The following is a 12,042-nucleotide window of genomic DNA, read 5'->3' as shown; positions in this document are numbered from 1 at the left end:
CCTGGGACCACGACCTGAGCCGAAGGCAGACGCTTAATGACTGAGCCACCCAGGCGCCCTTAAACATGTATTTTATAGGAATTCTTAGCTCTTCATTGATGTTAAAAATAGATATTTATTGTTTCACTGATTATAATAAAAAAGTACTTATTAAAGAAAATCTATAAAATGCAGAAAAATGTAAAAGATAATATACTTTTTAAAATACATGATGTAGAAATAGCCACTCTTAATATTTTGTTTTATTTCTATCCAGTGTTTTCTCGGTGTATGTATGTGCGTATTTTTCTTTTTACATAGTTGAGCCAGAGTTTTCTTTGATTCAGGTTTGATTTCGGGGGGGGGGCAAGAATACTTCCTAAGAAGTATTATGTATTTCCTTCAGGGGGCACAGAATGTCTGAATGACTCTCCTTTTCCTATGCAAGACATTAATCATTGCCACTGATGATCATCATCTACATTTATTTTTTCAATGGTGGCTCATTCTCTCTTCATTTGGCATAATCGGTTATGAGGGCGATGCTGATTTGGAGCCACCAATGGACATTTTGCAGCCACGTGAAGAGAGATGGCCTGAGAGTAAAGCCAGCAAACAGACTCATGTTCTCCGAGCATCATTTGAATCCTGGATCCAGCTGTGCCTGAATTTACATACAATACTGAGACTTCCAGTATGTAAATAGGATTTTTTTTGGGGGGGGTGCTTTGCTTAATCTAATTTTATCTGGGTTCCTCTCTCGTGCCACTGAAAGAGTTCGGACTAGTACAGCATATAATCACATTGGAAAGAATTACAATCTTTATAACATTATTTCTTTTCATCCAGAACCAACGTAAACATCTTAATTTGTTTAAATCATGTTTTAGATCTCTTGGTAGAACTTTGCAGTTTTCTTTATAGGAGTTTCCTGCTGCTTCTTACAGATATTCTCGGTATGTTTTTGATATTAATATGAATGAATTATTTTACTGTTAGAGTATATAACTGATTATTGCTCTTATATAGGAAGTAGGTATCTTTTTGTATATTTATTTTATGGTCTTGCCACCTTATGTATTAAGTCCCTTTTTGGTTCGTTTTCCAGGGCTTTTTAGTTAGAAAAGATAGCATCTATAATTACAAACTCATTTATAAATATAAGTCCATAAATCTCATTTATCAGTTCTCTATCTTATAAATGGTATCCTGAACTTCCAGAATAATTTGAGAGAATCATGGTGAGAGGCTAATTATTGCTGATTTGCATAATCACATGTTGGTGCTTGCCCTTGGGTAGGATTTTGTTCTGCATCTATTTTTTGTAAACTTCTGTACCTTCCTGTTGCTGCTCTCAGTTTGTCTTCCTCACAAGTGAGGCCAACCCCTAGCCTAATCTATTGCTTCTACCTCCCTGGGAGCTTGTGAACAGGGTAATCGAGCTCTTCAGAATCATTCCAGAATTACACTTTTTCACCTGCAAAAGGAGCATAATGAGTATCTGCCTGAATAGTTATGCAATGATTCAATTAATTAAGGCACATAGAGTTCTTCGAATCATATCTGGCATCTACCATATAGAGAGAAACAGACCCTGATTGAACTGAATGAGTCTCCTTTGCACAACAGAGAAGACTGTAATGTAATATAATAGCAGGTGTTGGCAATTTTAATTTTGGCTGCATTTATTTTCTTAGTTTCTGATGGCTTTTGAAGAGTTGAATTTTCTACATAAATGAAATATCATAAGGGCATTTCCTACACAGGCGGGACTATTCATTCACCTGAATCCCTCCAGACTCTTCAGAAGTGCCCATTTCAATGACATTATCTCCTCAATTAGAGTACCTTCTCACTCGGCAAAGATGACTATAATTGAAAAACTAACGAGTTAGTAATCAAGTGCTATAGTTCCTATGTATCTCAGTTGGTTAGAACCTGTTTTAAGTTTTTAAAATATGTGTTTGCTTGTTTTCTAGGTAGAGCAACGGACAGCCTTCAGAAGGCCAATGCCATTCTCACATAAGAGAGAGAGATGGTGATTTTTCTCAAAGAGAAGATACAGTCCACGCATTTAGTAACCTTGACTTAAGACAGTCACTGATAGAACCAGGCGTCCACCCAAAAAGGCACTGACCTGGCAAAGGAACGTGACTTTGCTCTGGCCTGTCCCAGAAATCGACGCGATCACCTTTCTCTCCTTTTCATCAGAAACTAGAATGGAAACATGACCCCAGAGCACCTGGATCTCAGGCTTAGGGAATTCAAGGAAAGAGGGCAGGCAGAATAAGCAGGACGCCCCACCTTACAATCAGCCCAAATCCCAGAAATGCAATAGGGCTTGAGTCTCCACTATATTGTCTGGTTTTGGTGGTGGTGGTGGTGGTGGTGGTGGTGGCGGTGGTGGTGGTGTTTTTTTAAATTTGTGCTTCTGGGAAATTGAGGATGCTTAAGGAATTTTGAGCTAATAGTACAGAAAGCATCTGGGTGAAATGTAAGTGGGGAAGGGTGCTATATACAGAGTCAAGATAACTGTTCAAGACCAATTGTGGAGGGAATGAAAAGATCTCTGACAAATGTTTATAAGGCTAAAGTGACTCAAACTCTTTCCTACCCATTTGCCAAACAGGCAAATAAAGTCTTAATGAAAGAATTGTTTTTGAGGCTTGCTCTTTTTTCATTGGTTTCAAGTGACCAAGATTAATATCCGTTTGCATTTGAATATGTCTTGTATTTCTCTGGAGCTAAACACCATGGAAACTGGGAGCAGAATCAGGTCCTTGAAAAGATAATCTTCTTTCTTTTAGGCCCTACACTGCATGTTAACCACTCCAAAAAAGAAAGAACTGTCCAGTTTTTTAGTAAGCTTCAAGGAAATACTATTTTACAAATTATAATTCATGAAAATTCATCTTCAAAAAGAAAATAGACATACCAAGTTTTTTCTTTCACATAAGCAGTTACTCAGCCTGGCACTGGATTTTTGCAGGATTGGAGTAGAATTTTCTCACTTAGGACTCTTTAAACTGCTTACAGTTCACTCTCTACATTCTTTATAGGGAAAAACTATAATTATAAAAGTATGAGTCTCTTTTTCTACCTCACAGTGAAATTTAGGCTGAATTTACATATTTGCAGTACTGAACACTTTTGTTGCTAAGCTATTTTAAAAAATAATTCCGTGCAAGTAATATTTATTGAACACCTACATTGTATTAATCATGATACTAAGTGTTTGGGAATTCGAAATGACTAAGGCATTTTCCTTGACGCCCAGTGTGCTCTCCCAGGAGAAGAGACAGATAGATACACACATCCACACAGGTACATATAAAAATTTTGTATGGAGGGGTGCCTGGGTGCCTCATGCGGTTGAACATCCGACTCTTGGTTTTGGCTCAGGTTGTGATCTCAGGGTCGTGAGATCGAGCCCCGTGTCAGGCTCCAGGCTCAGTGGGGCGTCTGCTTGGGTTTCTCTCCCTCTCCCTCTCCCCCTCCCCCGAGTCGTGCTCTCTCTCTCAAGTAAATCTTAAAAAACAATTTTTGTATAGACAAATAAACCTTCAATACATATTAACTTCGTTAAGTCATCCATATGTTATCTAGTGATTAAGATACTTAGATATCTCCGTAATTATTTTTTACAAAGTCCCACTTATACTGAAAAAATTAGATGAGAATATTAGCAGTAGTTATGTCTCCGTGATAGCCTCAGAATTTTCTTTGCTTTTCTCTTTCTTTCTTTATTACAATGAGTGTATTATTTTATAGTAAAAAAGCAATTAACTTTTCTCGTGTCCATAAGATGCATGCTAACAGTACAGGAAACACATTCAGGTTATGGAAATGGCAGTTTGATGAGCCAAAAGTCTACATTTCAGGAAAATTTTTAAAGAAGTATATTTTTAAGTCAGCATATTAATTGGAATAGAGTTGCTAAAGGGTCATTATGAAGAAGTTTGAAGTGGACACCTTTCCATAAAAATGCAAACAGCAATATAGAAAAGCTGTTGTCAAAAGCCATGTATTTTCTATTCACTTAAGGAATGGTTTGCAAATCTTTCTTTCTTTTTTTTTTTTTTTTTTAGAAGCTGGACTCTTATTTTTTAAAGGAAGCCTTGCTAGTAATGTTGATGCATAAAAAAGATAAAAGTGGCTGGGCTCTGTTTGAAGGGAGGCTTGGGGACAGACCCAGCCCAACAGATCTCGGCCTCCAGGCTCACATCTGAGGACCCTTGGGTGCTGGGCAGCCTGAACACCATCGAGTTGATTTTTGTCCCCCACAATCTTGTTTAGCCCAGTACTCTCTAGAGCACACACTCAGATCTATAAACTTTCTTCGCAAAGGACATTTAAGCCCAGAGTCTGAGCAAACGAACAAAGCATTGAACTTGGGTACTTAAATCCATGAAGCTTGAATAAATGAGAGTCTCTCATACTTGATCACTGCCAGACAAGTCTGCTTACCATGTTTTTCTAGATGCTGACAGCAGCTGTCCACCAGCCTGGGGACCTGTCTGTAAATGGGATTCAGACTGAGTTTCTTATCTCTGGCTTTTTCTTTTTTACTCTGAGCCTCAGCAGGCAAGGAGAGTTGTAATGCTTCTAGCAGTCGAGACTGATTGTCATCAAGATCTGTGATAGAATCCACTGACATCGCGCCCTGCAAATCATACACAGACGTGAACAAAGAGCGTGGATGGAGAAAACAAGAGCAAGTTCCCTCACACGCTAGCCAATAATGCTTTTGCCCAGGACTGTGTGTCACCCTTGAAATAACGCCGCTTCATTCAATCACGCTGTTCATACATTAAAAGGAAAACGGCCAACACCCCTTGAAAAAGTGAGGAAACTACCACAACAAGCTAAGGGAATGGCAGTTACAATTTCCACAAACAACATTCGCCAATGGAAGACGAGAGAGGGAGGACATCGAGTTGTAATATTTTGCCCCAACCACTTCATTTGTTGAAACAAGAAAAAAAATCACATACATGATCGACGAATGAGGTAAAGTCAGAGAAGCCTCGCAAATAAAAACCAAGCATCTCAACTATGACTCTAGGAAGCAGATTTTTAACATTGGATTCCATGGAATAGTCTTAGTTGGGTTTCCCCCAGAACTGGCACAAAGAACTTTATCAGGAACGTGGTCCCGGGAAACAGCTGTAGGGGGTGGGGGAACGAGAAAGGGGAGGGAGGGCAGCAGATGAAGAGCATCACCCAGCCTATGACAAGTCCGTGGGCAGCTGGTGCCCAAGCACCCTGGGGACCTCTGGGGAGACAGTGTGGGTCAAGCACCTCAGAGCTAACTGTGCTGGGGAGCAAGTGTGCTGGGCTATTTACACCGCAAGCCTCAAGAGTCATTGATTAAGGGCAACTTCTGGTAGGGGCCGGGAGGTGACATTCAATGTTTCGGCACTTGCAGCCTATCACCTGCATGGGTGGGTGCCTCTGGCCATCAGAGAAAGCCCTTGGCGGGGGTGAGGTGCTGGCAGGTGGAAGGAGGGCTCTGGCATGCTGGGACTGGGAAAGGCCGAGTGGAGGGGAGCAGGGCACCGGCCGTGTCTACACGGCCAAGGCTCCCCCCGGCCCCACGATGAAGCGGAGAGGAAGGGGCTCGCTGCTGGTATCCTGGCAAGGGCCTGGCCGGAAGAGAGGGCATCTGGGAGGCCTGCTGCCCGGGCCCCGGATTCCCAGAGATCTCATATGAGGAGTTTGGGTGTTATGGCCTTAGGACACGCAGTCTGAGAGATGATGATAAGACTGCAAGAACAGTTCCACCACGTACATTTAAATATCCTGGAAAGTCATCACTTCTCCACTTTTAAACATAGCCAAAGCCTTGAAAAATAGCGGTGGCTCAGGTGCCCCTTTATCTTGGAGAGGTCTCGAATGTGGATTTTAAGTGGGAAGTGTTTGGGTTTTTTTGGGGGGGGGTTTCACTAGGGCAGTAGTGAGTGGCTGGAGGTGGCAAAGATTTGGGGGTCTCCAGGCAAGAGGAAAAGGAGAGAAGATCTCCCAGTGACCTAGGAAATTTTTAGAGATGCTTGTCAACTGACTCAGCCGATCACCAACCAGCTTGCCTGAGAACTCAGCTTTCCTGGATTGAAACAGGGATTCTGAAACAAGAAATAACACAGTGCCTAGAACATAGCGCTCACTTACGACATGGTACTGTGTTGTTTGAGCATTGATTTGAAAGAGGACATATGTGCCCTTCCTCTCTCTCTCTCTCTCTATATATATATATATATGATATATGATATGATATATCAGATATATGATATATGATATACAATATATATGTAGGTTTCTTGTGAAAAAAAGTTCCATTGATAAAAAATAAAAAAAAAAAACTCATCGCTTACGAGGACCGGCAGCCAGGTGGCTGGGGGGCCAGGCGTGGTTCTTGGACTAGAGATGAAGAGAGGAACAAAACCACCTGGCCCCGCCCTCCAGCCTCACAGTCTCGAGGGCAAGTCTGGTGGTACGACAGAAGATGAAGCTAGAGCACGGTCAACAGTGATGCTGTAGAATGTTCAGGACATCACGGGGCACACACATGGGGAACCAAGGGAGGCACCCAGCAGCTCTGAGAGCGGCCGGGAAAAGGCTTTGAGGCTGTGTCACGTGCCCCATGGTCCCCGAATGGGGTCATTGACAGGTCCCTGGACTCCATTTCTAGTTTTCACAAGAGCAGAGGTTCAGAGAATAACCCTGTAATGCTTCGGTTGTTTTAGCGGTGGTGTCAGAGAAAGTACTGGCCAACTCACCCTCCTCCTGGCCCGAGGAGCTGGTTCTGGGGTGTTCGGGGACGTTGACTCATTTGGTGTTTCCGAGGTGGAGCTGAGAGATGAGTTACTGCTTGAGAGTTCTTTGTTTTGTCTTTTACTTCCAAACGGGAGGAGGGAAGCCACAAAATCAGATGCATCCTTCTGCTCGTCCCTCTGCGAGTCCTGCTTGAGTTTATAGGCCCGGTCATTTGCAATGACTTGGGATAAGGGCATTCCAAATGCCTGGGGGATGAATTCTGGAATCAAAAAACAAACACTCACTTTCAGACATGACTGGGCCAGTGAAGGCTCTCACTCACGCGTCAGACCCAAGGGCAGACGTAGTCCAATGACCGTTTCCTGAAGAATTGATTCTTCAATCAAAATACAGGGATGACTTCTGTATGTATCAGAGTGGCCAAGGTTTCTATTTCTATCAAGTAGGCCAGTATGTATAAAGAACGTGGGTTTTTAGAAATCTAGGCCTCTCGTTTTTTCCCCACATATCTCAAGTATGTTTTAAAGGAAATCACGTTATGGAGAAATGTGACATTTTTGATAGACTGTACACAATGCTTCATCCTCACGAGGACACGATTTTATAAACTGTTAGTCTTTGGGTATGTGTCTCAAGAGCCCCCAGAACTTAGAAGGCGTGAGAAGGCTACGTGCATCCGTTTACTCCACAGGGACTCACTGAACAGCTACCACGATGGGAGTACAAAGCTTACAAGAGGCGTAGTGCTCGCTCTTGAAGGGTCCAGAGTAAGGGGCGGGTGGGGGAGTGGGAGTCAGATATGGAAATAATTACACAGGTGGCTGTCAGGCGCCACAATGGAGAGATGCATGGAGCAAAGACCTAAGTTCAGTTAAGTGGATCCACTTTGGGGTTCCCAGTAAAACAGCCACTAGGTGAGTGAGGACCCGAGAGGCAGGGGAGCAGCTCGGGGGCAGTCCGCTTTTTCCCTCCATGTTCCTTGTCCCCCACAGGCTGCCTCCAGTTGCTGGGCTAGGGATGTTGCTCTCATGATCTATACTCAAGCCATTCTGCCGGCCCACGTAGAAGTAGACTCTCACCACTAAATAACCAGTGAGGGCCCAAGATACAATGTGTTAAATCCTCTAGTAAGGACAATTTGGGGGGAAGGAGCACAATGCAGAAATCTACCTCCTTATTTGGAGATGGACACACAGTTGCTTTCTGAATCGCTGATCCATATGTATACACCTACATTGTAAGCACACGGATCCTTAGGGCCAGGCATCTTTTGGGCACTATTTTAGATTTATGCTGAAAAGCATTCATAATTAGATTAAATGCATTATTTCTTTTAGACCCAAAATTACATCTCCTAGCAGCAGAATATGGGAGTCTAGCCTCTCCCTTGTTTTTATAACCCCTATGAATAAAACCAAAATGATCAAGGGAAAACAATTCTGAGGGTTGTTTGTTCTTTGAAAGAAAAGGCTAACTTTAAATCAGGTGGAAAGAGACTTTAAAAGCCTTTCTTCCTTGATCCATGGCAACATTTTAACATCACTGGGCTGATGGCCAAGTCTACATTAAAAGCAGAAATGGCACTTAAGAAGCCTGCACCTTTGGTTCCATCAAAACATGCAGTCTGTTTTGAAGTGAAAAATCAAAACATCAGCATTTTGGGATTTTCAGAGGATGCTTACCATTCTCGATCGACAAACTAGGTGGCATACGATAGTAATACAAACAAAACTTTCGGCATGTTTTTGAGTGATCCATGTAGACAGCGTAGCAAGACCCAGTACTCACTACTGATAAAGGGCCATCTCCACTACTAGTGCAATTAGAATACCAGACCACGAGCCGTGCACCCTGGGGTGTATGGTGCAAATCAGCACTGTCTTGTCTATGGGAATAATCAAAGAGTCTTGCTTCAGAAAACCCGCGGCGAGCCTAGAAACTTACAGATGCCAAGGCTGGCACAAAAACCATGGCGGTGGGGGGGGGGGGCGGGCGGATAACAACGGCAGAAAGGACAGCAATAAATGTATCGAGTGGCACGTGTCTGCTCACTTAGGCACGCTCTCTGCAGGGATTTCGTAGGAGATGGGGACTACTGACTCCTCTCTCAGCCAGTTTTGCCACGTAAGGAAAACCAGTCGGACTCATTTAGAGTTTCTAATATCCCTAGAAAAAAAGAAGAAAACTGGTTTCCTTTGGTATCTGTCATTTGCAGTGTCCCAAAGTCTGCCACTTTCCTTGCAAACTGGAATAACGGAACACAAATTAAACAGATGGGATACATGAAGTCATTCTTCCCGATTTTTCTTTCTCTTTGGTTCTCACTCAAGAGATGACCTGCTAACAGATTTTTATTTTTCCCTAATAGTCTTTCTTTCCTGGTGGAGTTTATTTATTCTTTCAGTGATAGAGTTTTGATGTGGTCTCCTGTTTCTTGTTGCTTTCTCTTGAGAACCTTTACAGGCTTCAGAAAGGAGGCCTCTCTACGCCCTAAACTTGTGTTGCCGTGTCTAGACTCTGGAAAATTCTAGGCAGGATTCCTTGAATATGACTGCTTCTCAAAATGTGGCTATTGTGAAACTGAGAACTCATCACAAGTCTATTTAGCAACACCCTCCTCATGTGTAAATAAAATGTTGGGCACACATGCTTCTCTGTGGATTCAAAGCTCTTCTCTTGGGGAAAAAACCCTGGAGACTCTGTGTTGATAGTGGCTAATACAGTTGATAATAGGGTTTTTAAAACCAGATGGACATTTCCCAAGACTCAGTGTTCTGGGGCCAGGCACGGTGTGTATCATGTTCTAATCTACAGTACGTGTTCACCGAGGAGACTGCTTCCCCTGCTGCGCTCATGAGTAGCAACTGTGTGCTCTCCCAGCCCATGAACTGTGGGGCCGGGAGGTGGCATGCCATCCTCTGGCTCCTTACAGCCACTTCCAGATCTGCACCTTCCCACTGTGGGGCAGAAACCCGCTATCACAAGGTTCCTCTTGTCTCCTGCCCATTGCTCTCTTCTCTTGGCACTGACGGACCCGTGGTCAGACTCCCAAGCTACCGTCACACTTGGCGGCTTGGATGTCTACCTAAAGGCCCACCTAATTCTCCATCCTCCCATCTCCTTGACCATCTCCTCTCCCCTTACCTTCTTCCTGCATGCCACCTTTTCCACTCACCCCCTTGGTCCCATTCTGGCCCTTGTCCTCCCCAAAAGGGATTCCACCTCGAGAATCAGGCTTCCTCCCTCCACTCCTGTCTTATTCCCCCTCCCAAGTTCATGTTCCACACTGCAGTGTGGCGATCTGTTGAAACACACCATTAAGATGCGCCCTCCTTAATGCACCTTGATGTGTCTCAATGTTCTCAGCATGTAGACCAAACACCATGCGGGGCGCACACAGCCCCGTGTGAGGTGGCCCCTTCCTATTCTCTCCTGGGGTCATGCTCCCCCAGCTTCTCTCGTTTCCAGTAACAGCCCTCAAAGACAGCATTCGATACATTCTCCTTGAGAATTTCCACATAGTGATAGCTGATACTTGATTTTTTTACTGCTATTTATTATGATGCAAAATAAAGTTGTATCTGCTATTCCTATCGAGTGCGACGTCATACCTGGCGTGTAGTAACATACTCAGACACTGAGGAACAATAAGACATGGCATGATACTATTTCAGCCTAAAGAACAGTGCCAGACCCGAATTATCCCCAGATTTCATGTCAATAAATATACGGCATAGTCTGAAATACCCTGTGAAGCGGGGACCTATCTCCCAGACGTATGCCACAGTAAAACCTATGCCCCCTGCGCTCTGACTAGGAACCACATGAACTGGAACAAAGTAGCTATTTTAAAATCTTTTCCCCACAAGTGATTTCTTTTTGACCCACGAAAGAAATTTGCTGAAGTTCTGAAAGTTTAAAAACTGTTTATTTGGTTGCCAAGTCATTTAACTAAGAGAAATTAAGGACTCGGAACTCTTCTGGTTGAAAATATGTTTTCCCACCCAGCATCCATCTTGAATTCGTTTCCATATGGAATTCAAGAGTTGTACGGGCACTGGCTGAAGTGGCAAGAGGGACACAGGAGTGTCACATGATCTGCCGTGTTTGATGTCAAGGCAATTAAATAAAATACAGGACATGATTCACTCTGAATGAATCAATTAATCCAGCAGCCTATCAAACACTTAATGAATCACTCTTTATTGGGAGAGCAATTGGATTCTAAAAAGCTGCTCCTATTTATTTTTAGATGACCCAACCCAAGAGGTCACTGAGAGCTTCCTGTTTTCCTTCTTTTACTTTTGGACTCCAGTGATTATCATTTTCCACATGTGCAGCTGTTAGGAACCCCAATGTTAATATTCAAGTGGAAGAAAATAATGTGAACCATTACGACTCTGCAAGACCTGCACGCTGGCCCCTCCTGCCCTGCTTGCCAGGGCAGCCACGTAATGGATGTGTGCACATAGACAGGACTTCCTGTTCAGAAGATATGCCAGGTAATTAAGCTTCACTTAAGCCCAGGACATTGTCTTTTTAAAGATCAGAGCTACTTTAAGAGGAATAAGAAAAATCCTCTTTTGCCATGAAGCCTGGTATTTTTCTCTAATTTGGTTGGAGGGGCCATGTGTCTTTTCTTTGGACCACCAGAACCTGCCTTCCTTTTTCCCGGCCAGTAACCTGTACAGCCTTATAGAACACTGCCAAGTTCTCCCTGAGCTTATTTAAGATGTAAATACGCTATGGTCCGAAAAATGTACCATAGCCCAGGACACATTGGTCAATGACATCCCCCGGCCCTTCCTTTTCTGCTCATTCACATCCTTGCTTCCTGCTGTTCTGTAACCTGAGCAAGCACACATGCATCTCTCTCTGCTGAGGGAACTCAATCATCTCCCGCAAAAATGCTCATTCTGTTTAGTCTAGCCTGAACAGGCAATTCTGAAGAATCGCTGCAAGTCTCCATTATAAGGATTCAGTCCTCGGATCAGTATCATCATCCTAGAGTAAACCAACTTTAAAGATACACATTACTAATGCCAGTCTGAATGTCCCCTTTAATACTCTCGATAAACACTAAGAATTTCTCTAATCTAGTGAGGTAAAGGTGATGGATGGCAGGAATAGAATGAGTAAGACTCTAGTTTAAAAAAGCTACCCTGGTGGGCGCCTGGGTGGCTCAGTCGGTTAGGCGACTGCCTTCGGCTCGGGTCGTGATCCCAGAGTCCCGGGATCGAGCCCCGCATCGGGCTCCCTGCTTGGCGGGAAGCCTGCTTCTTCCTCTCC

General features: G+C 43.5%; 1 protein-coding gene across 2 annotated transcripts in view; it reads right to left on the bottom strand.

The window, feature by feature from the left end:
* The window catches only part of ARHGAP6 (Rho GTPase activating protein 6), a 474,477-nt gene that overhangs the window by 43,634 nt on the left and 418,801 nt on the right, over positions 1-12,042 (bottom strand). For both annotated transcript variants that reach the window (XM_028115045.2, XM_088028877.1), the window contains exons 4-5: positions 6,756-7,012; positions 4,447-4,642 (exon numbers count right to left, since the gene is read on the bottom strand). In XM_028115045.2, the coding sequence (XP_027970846.1) occupies positions 4,447-4,642; positions 6,756-7,012 (453 nt within the window). The remainder of the gene's footprint in view (positions 1-4,446; positions 4,643-6,755; positions 7,013-12,042) is intronic.

Source organism: Eumetopias jubatus, unplaced genomic scaffold, assembly GCF_037043125.1.
Source record: "Eumetopias jubatus isolate StellerSeaLion01/CBP00866 unplaced genomic scaffold, mEumJub1_p1.0 scaffold_11, whole genome shotgun sequence".
NCBI lineage: Eukaryota > Metazoa > Chordata > Mammalia > Carnivora > Otariidae > Eumetopias > Eumetopias jubatus.
Note: the sequence above shows the minus strand (reverse complement) of the source record. Positions and strands in the feature narration are given on the sequence as shown.